The sequence below is a fragment of the Nannospalax galili genome, unplaced genomic scaffold (genome assembly GCF_000622305.1).
Source record: "Nannospalax galili isolate Female #2095 unplaced genomic scaffold, S.galili_v1.0 scaffold229, whole genome shotgun sequence".
Classification (NCBI taxonomy): Eukaryota; Metazoa; Chordata; class Mammalia; order Rodentia; family Spalacidae; genus Nannospalax; species Nannospalax galili.
The window spans coordinates 417,104-435,332 of NW_008360328.1; the positions used below are offsets into that span (position 1 = coordinate 417,104).

Sequence of the window (18,229 nt, forward strand, 5' to 3'; positions counted from 1 at the left end):
AGCTTCCGGAAGTTGTGGTCACGTGGACCCCGTTCGGCATCACGTGATATTGCTTCGGGAGGCCGGTGCCCTCGACCGAGATGGCGGCCTATTTGCAGTGGCGGCGCTTCGTTTTCTTCGAGAAGGAGCTGGTGAAGGAGCCGCTGGGCAATGATGGGTCCGCTCCCGGGGCCGCGCCTGCCTCTGCACCCTCCGCTTCCAAGTTCCTTTGCCTCCCTTCTGGCATCACTGTCTGCGATTCAGGCCGAGGGAGCCTGGTCTTTGGAGATATCCTTTGGAGCTGTCTCCTCTTCAGATCCAGCTGGGGTGGAATCCGGCCCAAGGATGGGTGCTTTGCGCACTCGCTGATAGATGCGAACCCAGAGCCCTTCCGTGGTCTGAGGGAAGAAAGAAGGAAGTCCATTTTCTAACTTGTCAACTGAGAAGCCCTGGGCAAGTCATTTCACCTTTCTGGGCTTCAGTTTCCTTGTCTGTAAAAAGGTTGTTAATGTTAATTTGACAAGTTTTAAGATCAATCCCTCAAATGGATGCATCTTGCCTTTAAAAGATGTGTGCTGGGCATGGTGGCATACCACATGCCTTTAGTCCCAGCACTCGAGAGACAGGTAGGGGGATCACTCTGAGAATGAGGCCAGCCTGGACTACATAGCAAGTTCCAGGCCACCTGGGGCTACGGCTACCGGGAAACCTTGTCTCACCGCCCCCCCCCCAAAGTATGTGTTAAATGTCATTTTCCCTGTCTGATATTGTAGCAAGGAAGTAAATGAGACAGAGTTTGCTTTGTTCTTAGAATATGTAGGAAAGCTCTTGAAAATTTGAAAGAGGTATGTATACACATTAGTTATCTAGATTTGGGCTAAGTACAGTCGGCCCCAAGGGATGTCTGAAGGGGTAGGGAGTGCCAAACCACATATGTGCTATTTTCTTCTGTATGTTCCTGAATTTGCAATGAGGATATGTCCCTGTAAATCCATTGTAAGTGTATAGTGAGCCAAAATGTATTTAAAATGCTGTTCTTGGGGCTGGAGAGATAGCTCAGCGGTTAAGAGCACTGATTGCTCTTGCAGAGGATCTGGGTTTGATTCGCAGCACCCACATGGCGGCTGCTAACCGTCCTTAACTCCAGTTCCAGGGGAATCCGAAGCCCTCTTCTGACCTCCATGGCATTGCACGACACTGGTGCACTCAACGTACATGCAGGCAATGTGCTCATACACATAAAATTAATAAAATATTAAAAAATAAAATGCCGGTCTTTAAAACAATAGGGTACCTGGTAATATATCAAATTTCCCTTTCTGATTCCATTGCTGACAGTAAGCTAAAGCTGCCCTGCATCCTAAGGGAGTATCTTACCCATATCTCTAGTCCAGGAAAGGTTGAAAATTCAAAGTATGGTTTCTTGCTCAAGCTTTGTATGCAAGTGCTCTGCCATTGAACCATGCCCTCAGCCCATCAAAATAGGAATTCTACTGAATGTATGTCATTTTTACACCATTATAAATTGAAAATTGTTAAGCTAGTGACCACATAAGTTGACAGTAACTTTTAATATCTAAATTAAGCTCAGTAAGAAATTATCAATGATAAGTAATACTAAAACAGAACAATTATAACAATATCCTATAATTAAAGTTAAGTGACGTTGTGGTGCATCCCTTTAATCCCAGCACTTAGGAGGCAGAGGCAGGGGGATCTCTGTGAGTTTGAGGCCAGCCTGGTCTACATAGGGAGTTCTAGGCCAGCTGGGGCTACAGGGAGACCCTGCCTCAAAAAGACCCAAGAAAGTTATGTGGGCTGGAGGAGAGATGAGTCAACTGGTTAAGAGCACTGGTTGCTCTTGGAGAGGACCCAGGTTCCATCTCCAGCACCCACATAGCAGCTAACAACCCTCTGGTAATACACTCATACACATAAAATAAAATAATTTTTTTAAAAAAGTTAGGAGAATGTAGTTTCTCTCAAGATATACTCTTTTTCTTTTCTTTTCCTTTCCCCCCCTTTTTTTTTTTCGAGACAAGATTCCATGTAGCCCAGACCAGCCTCAAACTTACTTTTATATAAAGATGACCTTACATTTTTGATCCTTTTACCTCCACCTCCTTAGTGCTAAGGTTACTGGTGTGTGCCGCTGCGCCTAGTTTTATGTGGTCCTGGATATCAAACCCAGGGTCTAGTACATTTGAAGTAAGTGTTCTACCAATTGAGTTCAAAATTTCCACCCTCAGCTTCTCTTAAAATTCCTCATTGTACTGTATGGTAGTGCACGCCTTTAATCCCAGCTCTTGGGAGACAGAGGCAGGCGGATCTTTGTGAGTTTGAGGCCAGCCTGGCCTAAATAGTGAGTTCCAGGACAGCTGGGGCTACAGGGAGACCCTGTCTCAGAAAGACAAAAAAAAAAAAAAAAAAAAATTCCTCATTGTACCATAGTAAATTTGTTCAGAGTATGGTTGACTGCAGGTAATTAAAAGTACAGGAAATGAAGCCATAGTTAAAGGTGGGGGGTAGGGTACTGTTACTCGTTGGAAAGGAGGTTCCTTGACTACCCTGCACATATGGAAGGCCAGATCTGGTTCTTGCCACGATCCTTACAGCTCACAGGTTTCCAGGCTTACAAACTACGGGTGACACACCTGTATCAACTGAAGCAGCATAATATTCTGGCATCTGTTGGTGAGGATGAAGAGGGTATTAACCCTCTGGTAAGTTCCAGAAAGGAAAGAACCAGAAGGCTGGGAATGTTTTTTTGATGGGTGGAAGACTAACAGTCATATGCCTGTGGTCTGTACCCAGATAAAGATCTGGAACCTGGAGAAGAGAGATGGTGGCAATCCACTCTGCACACGAATCTTCCCTGCTATCCCAGGAACAGAACCAACTGTTGTGTCTTGTTTGACTGTCCATGAAAATCTCAACTTTATGGCCATCGGTAAGCAGAATGAAGGCACAACTAACATTCCTATCTTTATTTTCTATTTTTAAAAATAATTTCTTCATGTGTATGAGTGTATTGCCTGCATTGTATGTAGGTACACCCATGTCATGCAGTGCCCTCTGAGGTCAGAAGAGGGTGTTGGATCCCTTGGAACTGGGGTTAGGACGTTTGCTAGCTACCATGTGGGTGCTAGGAATCAAGCCCTGGTCCTCTGCAAGAGTAGTCAGTGCTCTTAACCACTGAGCCATCTCCAGCCCCAAACATTCCTTTTTTTTTTTTTTTTTTTTGGTCTTTTTTGAGACAGGGTCTCCCTGTAGCCCCAGCTGGCCTAGAACTCCCTATGTAGACCAGGCTGCCTCTGCCTTCCAAGTGCTGGGATTAAAGGTGTGTGCTACCACGCCCAGCTAAACATTCCTTTTTTTTTGGTCTTTTTTGAGACAGGGTCTCCCTGTAGCCCCAGCTGGCCTAGAACTCCCTATGTAGACTAGGTTGGCCTCGAACTCACAAAGCTCCACCTGCCTCTGCCTCCCAAGGGCTGGGATTAAAGGCGTGCGCCACCACCTGGCCAACATTCCTATTTTTAATAGATTTTCTTCGGAGTAGTTTCTAGAGCCCCTCTAGATTGTTCTCATGAAGTTGCTTGGTCTTTGGGATATTAAAGTTTGTAACGGGAGGGTAATTTTGTTCTTTGAAAACAACTCAGTGAGTACAGGTATTATTCAGGTTACTGTTATTGAAGTTGTAGGTATGAGGAGAAAGCTTGACATTTCTTTTTAAATTTTTTTAAAATTTATTTTCATTTTTAGAAAATGTATATGAGTGTTTTGCCTACATATTTGTAAGTATACCATGTGCATGCAGTGCCTGAAGAGGCCATAAGGGGATGTGATTCCCTGTAACAGGAGTTACAGAGGGTTTTAGCTGTCATGTGGGTGCAAAGAACTGAACCCAGGTACTCTGCAAAAACAGCTAGTTCTCTTAACTGCTGAGCCATCTCATCAGCCATATTTTATTTTATTTTTATTTTACATGTATGAGTGTTTTGCCTGCACATTTGTAAGTGCACCACATGTGTGCTTTGCCCATGGAGGCCAGAAGGGGTGTCTGATCCCTTGGGACTGGAGCTAACAGTTGTTAGCTGCCATGTGGGTACTGGAACTGAACCCGGGTTGTTTGCAAGAGCAACAAGCACTCTTAATTGCTATGCCATCTCTTCAGTCGAGCTTGTCATTTCTTTTGAGTACCTCAATGGTCTTTCTCCCTCTCCTCTTCCTGATCTTTTCAGCCTCACTAAAGTACTCTTTTCTGCTCTTTTCCAGGTTTCACAGATGGCAGTGTTACACTGAACAAGGGAGATATCACCCGGGACCGGCACAGCAAGACTCAGATTTTACACAAGGGAAACTATCCTGTTACTGGACTGGCCTTTCGCCAAGCAGGAAAGACCACTCACTTGTTTGTTGTGACAACTGAGAATGTTCAGGTATGACTGAGGTCACTATTCTTAAGGGCAACCAACAAGGGCCTCTATTGCTCAGGGGACTAGGGTAAAGGAACTAACAGGAGAGGTGGGAATCTTGATTTTTTTTCATCATAGAGCCTTGAATCCTTTGTCCAGTTTAATATTTTATTTCTTTATTTAGGAGACCAGGAAGAGCCCAGTGCTTGTAGTAAAATAGCACGATTTCCCCCCCTAATTTGTAAACTTGACATTAGACACTTAACCTCTGTGGTTTCTGGTACTTCTAATTTATCCCACCAGTCTTTCTTATGTCTCTGTGTGTGTGTGTGCGCGCATGCGTACCACAAATCAAGCCCTGGGCTTCCTATATACCATGCTCACACCCTACCTCAGCCCAGGAATACACTTTTGGTAAACAACAAAAGATTATTGCATTTCTTTAGTAGAATTTCTGTAATAGGTAGTGCTAAGATAAGAAGAAAGAAAATGTGGCCCCTGCTAATATGTTTATCCAGTAGACAGGTGATAGTTACTGGAGAAGGTAATTTGCCATTGGAAGGTTTTAGAATGCTAAGCAGAGAAAAAGAGCCAGTATAGAAATGGGAATACCCTTGCGGAGGCTTAGCTAACTTTTTCTTACTTTTTAACAGTCCTATATAGTTTCTGGAAAGGACTACCCTCGTGTGGAGTTGGACACCCATGGTTGTGGCTTGCGCTGCTCAGCCCTGAGCGATCCTTCTCAGGACCTGCAGTTCATTGTTGCCGGCGATGAGTGTGTCTACCTTTATCAGCCTGATGAACGTGGGCCCTGCTTTGCCTTTGAGGGCCATAAGCTCATCGCCCACTGGTTTAGAGGCTACCTTGTCATTGTCTCTCGTGACCGGAAGGTTTCTCCCAAGTAAGGACTCCAGGAAGAGGGGAAAAGAGAGGGCTGGACTTTTCCCACAGAACTATTAAGATTTAAAAATCCCAGTTTTGCTGGGCGTGGTATTCCATGCTTTAATCCCAGCACTTGGGAGGCAGAGCTCTGTGAGTTCAAGGCCAGCCTGGTCTACATAATGAGTTGCAGGTAGCTGCCTCAAAAAGACAAAAAAAAAAAAAAATCCCAATTTCTGGAGATCTGGAGCTTGCTAATCCGCCACTTGAGTTTTATAGTGGTGTTGGATTTTTTACTCTTTTGTTGAAATAAATTTGCCAGAACAATAAAAGATCAAGTGGTAGAAAAATTGGAAAGTGCTAGAAAATGTATAAGACATGGATTTTTTTGTTATTGTTTTCTTTTTTTGGTTTTGGTCTTTTTGAGACAGGGCCTCCCAGAGCCCCAGCTGACCTGGAACTCACTATGTAGACCAGGCTGGCCTTGAACTCAGAGATCCGCCTGCCTCTGCCTCCTGAGTGATGGGATTAAAGGCGTGTGCCACTTCAGCTGTTATTGTTGTTTTCTAGAGCCACTAAAAAGGAGTTTTGTGTCTTCTGCATGATGAAGAAACTCCCTGGGGGTTTTGTGTGTGTGTGTGTGTGTGTGTGTGTGTGTGTGTGTGTGTGTGTGTGTGTGTGTGTGTGTGCCCAGATGCCTGTGGAGGGCACAGGAAAACCTCGAGTGTCATTCCTCAGGTGCTGTTCACATTTTTTTTTGAAATAGTATCTCTTGTTGGCCCTGAGCTCTCTGGGTCTAGGCTGGCTGGCCAACTGGCTGCCAGTGACCCCCCCCCCCCCCCCAAGAGCTGCTGCTTGTCTCTGCTTCCCAGCACAGGTGTGTACCACTGTGCCTGGGTTTTGTTTTTTTTTTTTAATGTGGGTTCTAGGGGAATCAAACTCAGGTCCTCATGCTTGCAAGGCAAGCATTTTACCAACATAGCCATCTCCACAGCCCTGTTGGTTTGTTTTCATTCAATACCAAGTACCACGAGTGATTCTTTGGTAAGTGAGTGGACATCTAGATGTGTTTAATTTTCTACTCTGTTGCCCAGGATTAATGATAGGATCCTAAAGGTAAGACTAGGATTATGTGTTCTTTTCCACAGCTGTCAGCACAAGTCTATATGTGTGAGATGAGCTGCTGAAGGGGCCAAAGAGGTGATCTGTTCTAAGTGGAATGGGGCTGCACTGACACTGTCATGGGAAGGAACGGAAAGGAAGCTGAGTGGAGGTGGCCCCAATAGCTGGTGCCTTTTCTTCCCTACACAGGTCAGAGTTCACAAACAGGGACTCACAGAGCTCCGACAAGCAGATTCTCAACATCTATGACCTGTGCAACAAGTTCATAGCCTACAGCGCTGTTTTTGAGGATGTAGTGGATGTGCTGGCTGAGTGGGGCTCCCTGTACGTGCTGACGCGGGATGGGCGGGTCCACGCACTGCAGGAGAAGGACACACAGACCAAACTGGAGGCAAGGCCACCAGGTTCTCAAAGCTGGCAAGGCATCTAGAAGTAGCTGCAGGGATGGGTTTCCTAAGTCACCTGGACCTAGAGTTTTAATTTGCTTTGGGGTTGCAACCTTACTCTGATTCTTGGTAGGACTGCAAAAAAAAATGACCTAGGATGTGGCTTTGGAGGGAAGTAATAGCTAGGGACCTGAGCCCACGCTCTTCTTCTACATGGGCCCTTATAAAGTGAAGTAATGTTTAGCTTGGGATTATCTTGAAGTCTTTGTCTAGGATCTAGAGCAATTGGAACTCCAGAACTATCTGGCTCATGTGTTACAGGTGCATTTTGGGAAGGTATAATTTTAGGGTTGCGTCTATAGCTTTTCTAATTTCCCTTCTAGATGCTGTTTAAGAAGAATCTGTTTGAGATGGCAATTAACCTGGCCAAGAGTCAGCATCTGGACAGTGATGGGCTGGCTCAGATTTTCATGCAGTACGGAGACCATCTCTACAGCAAGGGTAACCATGATGGAGCTGTCCAGCAGTATATCCGGTCAGTCTGGAGGAGTGATGGGGTAGTAGCTCTGACTGCAGAGACTAGAGGGAGAGGGTATTGTACTCCCAAGATTTTTCTGTGGAAACAGTGATCCCTCAGGTAAGCACAACCGGGCATGGTGGTGGTACATGCCTATAATCCCAGCACTGAAGCAGGAGGATTGTGAGTTCAAGACCCATCTGTTCTACACAGTAAGACCCTATCTAAAAAAAACAAAAACAACAAAAAAATAAAGCTGGGCATGATAATACACACTATTCATCCCGTCACTTGGGAGGCAGAGGCAGGCAGATCTCTGAAAGTTCTAGGACATGCAGGGCTACCTAGTGAGACCTTGTCTCAAAATAGATAAACCAACCACCGCTCACTTCGGCAGCATGGATGACATGCAGATTTGTGAAGTGGTCCATAGTTTATAAAATATTTTATTTATTATTTTTTTATTTTGTGTGTATGCATGTATTGCCTGCATGTAGGTAAATGCATCCATGTCATGCAATGCCTGCAGAGGACAGAAGAGACTGTTGGTTCCCCTGGAACTGCAGTTATGGACAGTTGTTAGCTGCCATGTGGATGGTGGGAACCAAACTCAGGTCCTCTACAAGAGCAGCCAGTGCTCTTTACCTAAGCTGAGCCATGTTCTAGCCCCAAGTAATTTATTTTTATGTATATGTGTGTTGCTTGCATGACTGGGATTCAAACCTGGTTCTTCTGCAAGAACAGTCAATGTTCTTAACCTCTGAGCCATCTCTCCAGCCCCGAAGTGGTCCATGTTTAAAAAAAAGAAGAACCAATGTTGTAGCCTGGATATGAAGGCACTAGCCTATAATTCCAGCACTTAGGAGGAAGAGGATTGCCACAAGTTCAAGCCTAGCCTACCCTAGATAGCAATTTCGCAGCCAGCCAGGGATACATAGTGAGATCCTGTCTTAAAAACAACAAAAGGAACCCATGCTGTAGAGCCTTGCACAATGTGTTTTATAGTCTAGTATCACTGATATGACCTTGACATTGTTAGAAATGAGCTACCCAAGATCTTCTGAAACAGCATTTACATTTTCCCAAAGTCTGCAAGTGACTGCTATGCAGATGAGTTTGCAAAGTATACTAATCCAGATGATAATGATACACACATTCCCTAGAACCATTGGAAAGTTGGAGCCATCCTATGTGATCCGCAAGTTCCTGGATGCCCAGCGCATCCACAACCTCACTGCCTACCTACAGACCCTGCACCGACAATCACTGGCAAATGCTGATCATACTACCCTGCTGCTGAACTGCTATACCAAGCTCAAGGACAGCTCAAAGCTAGAGGAGTTCATCAAGGTAAAGGGTGATGTTGAATGAGGTGATTCCTGTGGGTCTTACTGAGCATGGAAGTGGCCCCCTTACCAGGGCTTGTCCTTCCTCAGCAGGACATAAGGAAAGGAAAGAACCTACTTTATTTGGAACCAGCATCCCTCCCCTTCTGTGTGAATAGGGAGGAAGAGTAGCTGTTGAGGCTGTTGCTGCTCTCTTCTTTCTTGATGCCAGAACAAACTTACTTTTTTTTTTGTCTTTTTGAGACAGGGTCTCCCTGTAGCCCCAGCTGTCCTGGAACTCACTATGTAGACCAGGCTGGCCTTGAACTCTTAGAGATGCACCTGCCTCTGCCTCCTGAGTGCTGGGATTAAAGGCGTCCACCACCACGCCCGGCTCAAACTTAACTTTTTGAGAAAATTATTTGGGCCAGGTGTAGTGGCACATGCCTTTAGTCCCAGCACTCAGGAGGCAGAGGCAGGTGCATCTCTAAGAGTTCAAGGCCAGCTTGGTCTACATAGTGAGTTCTAGGCTAGCTGGGGCTACAGGGAGACTCTTGTCTCAAAAAAAAAAAAAGACCAAAAAAATTATTTAATGTGTATGAGTGCTTTACCTGCATGTCTGTAAAGTGCACCCATGCATGCAGTGCCTGTGGAGGCCAGAATAGGGTGTCAGATCCCCTAGAACTGGAGTTACAGATGGTTGTTAGTCATCATGTGGGTCCTGGAAACCAAACCCAGGTCCTTTGCTAGAGCATCTAGTGCTCTTAACCACTGAGCTATCTTTCCAGCCTCTGTTTATTTTATATGTATGAATGGTTTGCTTGCACCCCCTGTATGCAATGCCTGCAGAGGCTGGAAGAGGGCATTGAATCCCTTGGAACTAGAGTCACAGATGGATATTAGTTGCAGTGTGGGTGCTGGGAATGGAACCCAGGTCTTCCACAAGAGCAGCCAGTGGTAACTGCTAAATCAACTCCCCAGGCCCACCCTCTTTTTTATACAGGGTTTAAGTTCAAAACATTCCATGTCATTGAAGCCCTGTTTCCCTGGAAGTATCCCTCTAATGATAGGGGCAGGGGAAAGCCTTGGGGCTTTAAGCAGAAACTTTGAGAAGCCACTTAGCATGTTTTCAAAGCATGGATGTCATTGCACTAGGAATGTGCCTTAACATCAAATGCCTGTTTTTTCTCCCTTCTCCAGCCACTTTTGTGCAAATGATTTTGTCTAATGTCTCCCTGGCAGACAAAGAGCGAGAGCGAAGTCCACTTTGATGTGGAGACAGCTATCAAGGTCCTCCGGCAGGCCGGCTACTACTCCCATGCCCTCTATCTGGCTGAGAACCATGCACATCATGAGTGGTACTTGAAGATCCAGTTGGAGGACATTAAGGTAGGTTAGAGTCTTGCTTGGGTAAAGTTCTGTTTTGAGGACATACTGGGAATGATGAAATGCTTCCGGGTGGGTGAGATAGGAGGAGGCATTAATTTGCTTTTACCTCTCCACAGAATTATCAGGAAGCCCTTCGGTACATCGGCAAGCTGCCTTTTGAGCAGGCAGAGAGTAACATGAAACGCTATGGCAAGATCCTCATGCACCACATACCAGAGCAGACGACCCAGTTGCTAAAGGGTCTTTGTACTGACTATCGGCCTAGTCCGGAAGGCCGAGGTGATCGGGAGACTCCAGGCTGCCGAGTGAGTCCAAGAGAGAACTGCTTGGGTGGCAGGGATCACTTTAGGGGCCTGTGGGTACCAAACCTGCTCACTGAGGCCCCTTGCCTCTTTCTTTCCTCCATCATAGGCCAACTCTGAGGAGTTCATCCCCATCTTTGCAAACAACCCACGAGAGCTGAAAGCTTTCCTGGAGCACATGAGTGAAGTACAGCTGGACTCACCCCAGGGTATCTATGACACACTTTTGGAGCTTCGGTTACAGAACTGGGCCCATGAGAAGGATCCACAGGTAACACTGGATCAGAACTATGGGACATACTAGAGAGAAGACACTTTGCGGGATGGGGGTATAGTTCAGTGTACTGCACTGTCTAGCATGTGTGAGGCCCTAGAATCCTGCTCGAGCCATGAAAAAGCAAAGATACTTCCTCCTGTCTCCATTCTTCCAGTTTTGTGACTGCCTTATGTTGCTTTCCTTAGACCAGTAACATCTCACTTCTGGGGCTGAATGGACTTTACTGAATGGGAAACGGACAGATGATGTACCTAGTCATGAGAGACCTTGTGATTTCCCTCTGATGTCTAACAGCCCTATCACCTTCTCCTTTAGGCCAAGGAGAAACTCCACGCTGAAGCCATCTCTCTGCTAAAGAGTGGCCGCTTCTGTGATGTATTTGACAAGGCTTTAGTCCTGTGCCAGATGCATGACTTCCAGGATGGGGTCCTTTACCTCTATGAACAGGGAAAGCTGTAAGAGTTTGGGGACTTCTGGGGGAAAGGGAAGATCCAGATGATTTTCCAGGGACAGGCACTGAGGTATGCCCTTGTCCTGGCCCAGGTTCCAGCAGATCATGCATTACCACATGCAGCATGAGCAGTACCGGCAGGTGATCACGGTGTGTGAGCGCCACGGGGAGCAGGATCCCTCTCTGTGGGAACAGGCCCTCAGCTACTTTGCCCGTAAGGAGGAGGACTGCAAGGAGTATGTGGCAGCCGTGCTTCAGCATATCGAGAACAAGAACCTCATGCCACCCCTGCTAGGTACAGGGAGGCCAGGCTGGGTGACAGGCATTGAATCATGAACTCTGAGGCCAGAGCTCTTCGGCTCTGCTTAGAGGATACTGCTGGGTTCATTGTCATGTTTTCTTTCAATCCCCAATCTTAGTGGTGCAGACCCTAGCTCACAATTCCACAGCCACCCTCTCTGTCATCCGAGACTACCTGGTCCAGAAACTGCAGAAGCAGAGCCAGCAGATTGCACAGGACGAGCTGCGGGTGAGGCGGTACCGGGAGGAGACCACACGCATCCGCCAAGAAATCCAGGAACTCAAGGCTAGGTAGCTGTGTCTGGATACATGGAGGGGTGCAGGGGATAACCTCAGCCTTCACAGACTGCTGGTACATGCTTTTCCCAGACAGGATCTATAGAGCGTGTTTGAATGTGCTCTCTCTCTCTCCCTCTTTCTTTCTCTTTGTCTTTTTGCTCTCTCTTCCTTTTCTTCTAGGCACCCACTGTACCCATGGAACCATACTCCCAGCCCCTTGAAGATTTTTTAAATGGAGAAATCCAAAAAATATCGATTACATAAATCACTATTTTTTATTATTTTTTTTATGTGTATGAATGTATTGCCTGCATGTATGTGAGTGTACCCGTGTTGTGTAGTGCCCTTGGAGGTCAGAAGAGGTCACCAGATCCCTGGAACTGGAATTAAGGATGGTTGTTAGCTGTCATGTGAGTCTTGGGAATTGAACCTCGGTCCTCTGTAAGAGCAATCAGTGCTCTTAATTGCTGAACCATCTTGCCAGCCCCTATAAATCACTATTTTTTAAGATTTATGTTTAATTGTATATATATGTGTGTATATGTCTGTGCACTTGTTAAATGCAGGTGCCTGAGGGGGCCAGAATAGGGCATCAAATCCTTTAGAACTGGAGTTACATGCAATTGCGAGCTGCCTGATGTGTGTGCTAGGAACCAAACTTGGGTCCTTTGTAAGAGCAACACATGCTTTTAACCACTGGGATATCGCTCCAACCCTTTATTTATTATTTGTTTGTTTGTTTGTTTGTTTGTTTATTGTCTATTTGAGACAGAGTCTCCCTGTAGCCACAGCTGGCCTAGAACTCCCTATGTAGACCAGGCTAGCCTTGATTTTATAGCGATCTGCCTACCTCTGCCTTTTTAGTGCTGGGATTAAAGGCATGCACCACCACACCCTTTATCTTTTTTTTTCCTGTCTTTTTGAGGCAGAGTGTCTATAGTCCCAGCTGGCCTGGAACTAACTATGTAGACCAGGATGGCCTTGAACTCACAGATATCCGCCTGCCTCTGCCTCCAGAGTGCTGGGACTGAAGGCATGCGCCACCATGCTTTATTTATCTTTATTATATGCATATGAGCTTTGTTCCTGCATGTGTGTATGTGTACTGTGTGCATGCCTGGTACATGAGGAAGCCAGAAGAGGTAGGTGGATCCTCTGGAACTGGAGTTAACAGATGTTTGTGAGTCACCATGGATGTGCTGGGAACTGAACCCAGATTATCTGCTAGAGCAGCAAGAGCTCTTAGCCACTGAGCCATCTCTCCAGCCCCTTTATCTTTTAATTATTTGTATGTGTATGTCTGTGCATGTGAGTGCAGGTGCTGTCACAGAAGAATATCGATTCCCCTGAAACTGGAGTTGCAGGTAGTTGTAAGCCACTCAGTGTGGGTGTTGAGAACTGAACTCAGTTCCTCTGCAAGAGTAGTATACCCTCTTAACTACTGAACCATCTCTCTAGCCCAATAAATCATGTAATAGGCTTTGGAGGAAATTATTTTGTGGTCAGTACTTTTTTCCCCTATGTATACCATATTTACCATTCTTAAACAAGCATCCAAGTTGTGAAGATAGCCTGAAATAAAGTTGGCTTTGAAAAAAATGCAGAAAGTAGAGGCTGGAGAGATGGCTCAGTGGTTAAGAACATATGCTGTTCTAGAGAACCTGGGTTCAATTCCCAGCACCCATGTGGTGGCTAACAACCATTTGTAACTCCAGATCCAGGGGCTCTGACACCCTCTTCTGGCCTCTGGAGCAATGTACATACATGGTGCACTTACATACATTCAGGCAAAACACCCATACACATAAAGTAATGAATTAAAAAAAAATTATTTTTATTTTATGTGCACAAGTGTATTGCCTGTATGTATGTGAGTGTACCTGTGTCCTGCCATGCCTCGGAGGTCAGAAGAGGGCGTCGGATGCTTGGAACTGGAGTTAAGGACGGTTCTTAGCCGCCATGTGGGTGCTGGGAATCGAACCTGGGTCTTCTGCAAGAGCAGTCAGTGCTCTTAACCACTGAGCTGTGTCTCCAGACCATAAGTTAATTTTTTAAATTTTTTTGTTTATTATTTTATGTGTATGACTGTATTGCCTGCATGTGTGTAAGTGCGCTTGTGTCATGCAGTGCCCACAGAGGTAAGAAAAAAGGGTGTTGGGTCCCCTGGAACTGGAGTTACAGATGGTTGTTGGCCACCATGTGGGTGCTGGGAATCGAACCCAGGGCCTTTGCAAGAGTCAGTGCTCTTAACTGCTGGGCCATCTCTCCAGTCCCCAGTAATATTTTTAAAATGCAGAAAGTAGATAATTTTGATTTTTTAAAAATTTCTGTTTGCAGTTCTGGGGATTGAAGTCAGAGCTGCTTTTATGCTAGGCAAATGCAATACCACTAAGCTATATCCCTAGCACTCTTTACTCTTTTAAAAAAAATTTATTTAGCTGGGCATGGTGGTGCATGCCTTTAATTCCAGCACTGGGGAGGCAGAGGCAGGCAGATCTCTGTGAATTCAAGGCCAGCCTGGTCTACATAGTGAGTACCAGGACAGCTGGGGCTACAAGAAGACCCTGCCTCAAAAAGACAAAAAAAAAAAAAAAAAAAAGTTATTATTTTGTGTATATGTGTGTGAAAGAGTACCGGTGTGCACATGCCACAGGAATGTGTGTGGGGGTCAGAGGACAACTTTCAGTAATCAGTTCTTGCCTTTTACCTCATTCGAGGCGGTCTTGCTTGTTTCTGCTTGCTGAATACTCAAGACTTGCTGACCCACAAATCTCTTTATAGGAGTGCTGGGATTTCAGGAGTGCACCAACCATCCAACTTTTTTGTGTGGGTTCTAAGGATCAAACTCAGGTTGTTAGGCTTGTTCAACAAGCACTTTTACCTACTGAGTTATCTTACTAGCCCTTCTTTTTATAGGGGGTCTCACTAAATTACTCAAGCTTGTCTGTAGGCTAGACTGGTCTTGAACCTCTGATCTTCCTGCTGCAGCCTTCTGAATAGCTGGGATTGCAGGCCTGTGCTGGGTTTTGGGTTTTTGTTTGTTTTTTGTTTGTGTTTTTGTTGTTTGGATTTTTTCTTTGAGATAGAGATAGGCTGACCATAGTCTCCCTGCCTCAGCCTCTCAAGTGCTGGGATTGCAGGCATGAGCCACCATGCCTCCTGGGCCGAATTATTGTAGTAAAAATTATTTTCAAGAGTTAAATTTTTGTTTGGTTTGATTTTGTTTTTTGGTTTTGTTTTTTGAGATGGAGTCTCATTATGTACCCCTGGCTGGCCAGGACTTTGTTATGTAGACCAACCTGACCTTGAACTCACAAAGATTGCCTGCCTCTACCTCCCACCCTAGGACTAAAGTCTTGTTCCTGGCTTAGTGTTGTTTTTTTTACGGCAGGCAAGGCTAGTCTTGAACTCACTGTGTCTCTAAGGCTGGCTTTGGACTCTTTGATCCTCCTGCCTCTGACTCCCAAAGTGCTGGTATCACAGGCATGCACCACAGTGTCCAGATGTCACAAGTGTGTTAGGTATATTTTGCCTTTAACACTGTAAAATACTTATTACAAAAATGGTCTCTTCATTTCACAAATACCTAGCCCTTATTATGTCCCAAGTCTTTTGAGAACCACACAAGCAGGAAGCCCTGCAGCTCATACCATAGAGATATACAGTGAACATTTTGAGTAGGCTGACTATACAGTGTTTCAGATACTGGTAAGTTCTGAGGAGAAAATTAACCGAGAAGGGGAAAAGGACAGAGTATTGTTTGTGTGTGTGTTATAACACTGTGAAGTGAAGCCAGGCCCTTGGATATATTAAGCAAACACTGCTATTGAACTAGATCCCCATTTCTCCTTCCCCTTTTGCAACACAGTTCTAGATAAGGTAGGCTGGAGGGGCTTCACTGAAGGGGCTCCATTTGAGTCCATATCTGAAAGGACTTGTGGCAATTGTGAAACTGAAAAAGTTAGCTTCCTGGGTTACTTGCAAAGCTTCATTCCAGGCCCAGGGCTGCTTTCGTTATTTGACTCCTTTTAGGTGATAAACAGAGCAGGCAAGGCCTCTGGGCCTCCACAGGGGCCTCCTTGAGCTCTCCAGCTGCCTTCCTCCACTGGGCTCTTGGCCCTGCCCTGACTCTTTGCCACTCATTCTCTCTCGCACCTGTAGCCCGAAGATTTTCCAGAAAACCAAGTGCAGCATTTGTAACAGTGCCTTGGAGTTGCCCTCAGTGCACTTCCTGTGTGGCCACTCCTTCCACCAGCACTGCTTTGAGAGTTACTCAGAAAGTGATTCTGACTGCCCAACCTGCCTCCCTGAAAATCGGAAGGTGATGGATATGATTCGGGCCCAAGAACAGAAACGAGATCTCCATGATCAGTTCCAGCACCAGGTGGGGATGAATATATGAAGAAGGCCTGGGAAGGGGGGAGGGGGACAGTGGCTGGGGGATTGTTCTGTAGTTAAGAGCAATTCCTGCTCTTCCAGAGGACCTGAGTTTGGTTCCTAGCACCCATGTCAGGTGGCTCACAATCCCGTGACTCCAGCTCCATGGTATCTGACATTCCTTCTGGCTTGCACCTGCACACACAAGGCATACACACAAATACATCAATAAAAATTAAAATAATAACCGGGTATGGTGGTGCATGCCCTTAATCCCAGTACTTGGGAGGCAGAGGCAGGCAGATCTCTGTGAGTTCAAGGACAGCCTGGTCTACATAGTGCCAGGACAGCTGGGGCTACAGGGAAACCCTGCTTCAAAAAGACAAAAAAAATAACAAAAAACAGCCAGGCATGGTGGCACAGGCCTTTAATCCTGCCACTTGGGAGGCAGAGGCAGGTAGATCTCTGTGAGTTCAAGGCCAGCCTGGTCTACACAGTGAGTTCCAGGACAGCAGGGGATACAGGGGAGACCGCCTCAAAAAGACCAAAAAAAAGCTGGGTGTGGAGACACAAGCCTTTAATCCCAGCACTTGGGAGGCAGAGGCAGGCCTACATTGCAAGTTCCAGGTCAGCTGGGGCTACAGGGAGACCCTGTCTCAAAAAGACCAAAAAAAAAAAAAAATTAAAATAATAAAAGGGGATGGAGCAGGGATGCCATCCAGTGTCACAGAGTTCATGGAGCACTGAAGGGCTTGTTTCCTTTTCAGTTATGAACTAAGAAATAGATCTGAGTCTTCCCTGCTCTTCCCTTCCAGCTCAAGTGCTCCAATGACAGCTTCTCTGTGATTGCTGACTACTTTGGCCGAGGAGTTTTCAACAAGTTGACTTTGCTGACTGACCCTCCCACAGCCAGACTGACGCCCAGCCTGGAAGCTGGGCTGCAGCGGGACATGCTAATGCACTCCAGGAGGGGCACTTAAGGAGCATATGGGAAAGCAAGTGTATGACCCTGGGCCCCTGCTGAACAAACATGGGCCTGAGGTGAGCTGTTGTTCCAAGTAGATGTGTCCACAGTTCTATACCCTCAGGACTCAAGGGGATGCATTTTTTTCCTGCCTCCTTTTGCCAGCCTACTGTCCTTCCTACTGACTAGCAGTATAGATTAGGTCACACCAGCTTGGGGGGCGGTCTCAGCAACCTCTGAGACAATAGCTGCTTTATTCTTTATTCAAGAGCACCAGGCTGTACTTGGGTCCTTGCTCTCAGAGCCTATAAATAAAAGAATATAATGGATTGAGGGTTGAAGACTGTCTTATGGGGACTTTCTGGTGATTCTTAATTATGTATAGGCACTACCTCTCTGTGTTCTAGAGCTCTAGTTCCCTTCCTGGAGTCTTCATGAGAGATCATGTTGACTCTACTTCAAGTCAATAGTGGGTGGGGCCTGTGGCATCTAGATTAATTCAGCTGACTGAAGAACTTCATTGTGTTTTTTTCCTGCCACCCCCTGGTAGTACTGGGACTTGAACCAGGGCTTTGCACATACTAGGCAAGTTTATTACTCCTAGGCTATGTATCCTCAGCCCTCTGAAGGGGCTGGAGAGATGGCTTAGTGGTTAAGAGTGCTTGCAAAGGATTCTAGTTTGATTTCCAGTACCCATGTCAGGAGGCTCACAGCCACTTGTAATTCCAACTCTGGGGGATCTAACACCTCTGCTCTCCATGGATACTTGCACACATGTACAAACAAATACACACATCATTTTAAAAATAAAATAAATCTTGCTCTACTTGGTGGTACACACTTTTAATCCCAGCACTTGGGAGGCAGAGGGCAGATCTCTGAGAGCTAGGCCAGCCTGGTCTACATCATGAGTTCTAGGCTAGCTGGGGCTACAGGGAGACCCTGTCTCAAAAAGAAAAAAAAAAATCTTAACAGGGAGGGGCACTAGTGAAGCTGGGCATGCCTGTAATTCCCCATAACTTGGGAAACTGAGGCAGGAGGATCACAAATTGGGAGCAGCCTGGGCTACAGAACAAGCTCCAAGCCAGGCTGGGCTATATAGTAAGATCCTATCAACAAAATAGTGACTGAGCTCCGTGCACAGCCTAAGGCATACAAACCAGCTTTTGCTCTTCAGTTTTTTGACATGGTCTCAACATGTATATGTAGCCCTGACTGGCCTAGAACTGACTATATAGACCAGGGTGGCCTGGAACTCATAGAGATT

At 45.9% G+C, this 18,229-nt stretch overlaps 1 protein-coding gene across 2 annotated transcripts; it reads left to right on the top strand.

The window, feature by feature from the left end:
- Window positions 1-40: 40 nt before the first annotated feature.
- On the top strand, window positions 41-17,303 carry Vps11 (VPS11 core subunit of CORVET and HOPS complexes). Of its 2 annotated transcripts, XM_008825963.2 has the most exons (16): window positions 41-267; window positions 2,554-2,702; window positions 2,794-2,929; window positions 4,255-4,418; window positions 5,048-5,295; window positions 6,585-6,786; window positions 7,165-7,316; window positions 8,462-8,648; window positions 9,866-10,012; window positions 10,129-10,317; window positions 10,424-10,585; window positions 10,907-11,046; window positions 11,135-11,337; window positions 11,462-11,633; window positions 15,783-16,005; window positions 16,814-17,303. In XM_008825963.2, the coding sequence occupies exons 1-16, from the start codon at window positions 81-83 to the stop codon at window positions 16,976-16,978; spliced, it is 2,826 nt and encodes a 941-aa protein (XP_008824185.1). In that variant the 5' UTR covers window positions 41-80; the 3' UTR covers window positions 16,979-17,303. The 2 variants fall into 2 exon arrangements, with proteins under 2 accessions (XP_008824185.1, XP_029415984.1); XM_029560124.1 differs by lacking the exons at window positions 41-267; window positions 2,554-2,702; window positions 2,794-2,929; ... (1 more) ...; window positions 5,048-5,295; window positions 6,585-6,786 and adding an exon at window positions 6,453-6,584.
- The last annotated feature ends 926 nt before the right edge of the window (window positions 17,304-18,229 follow it).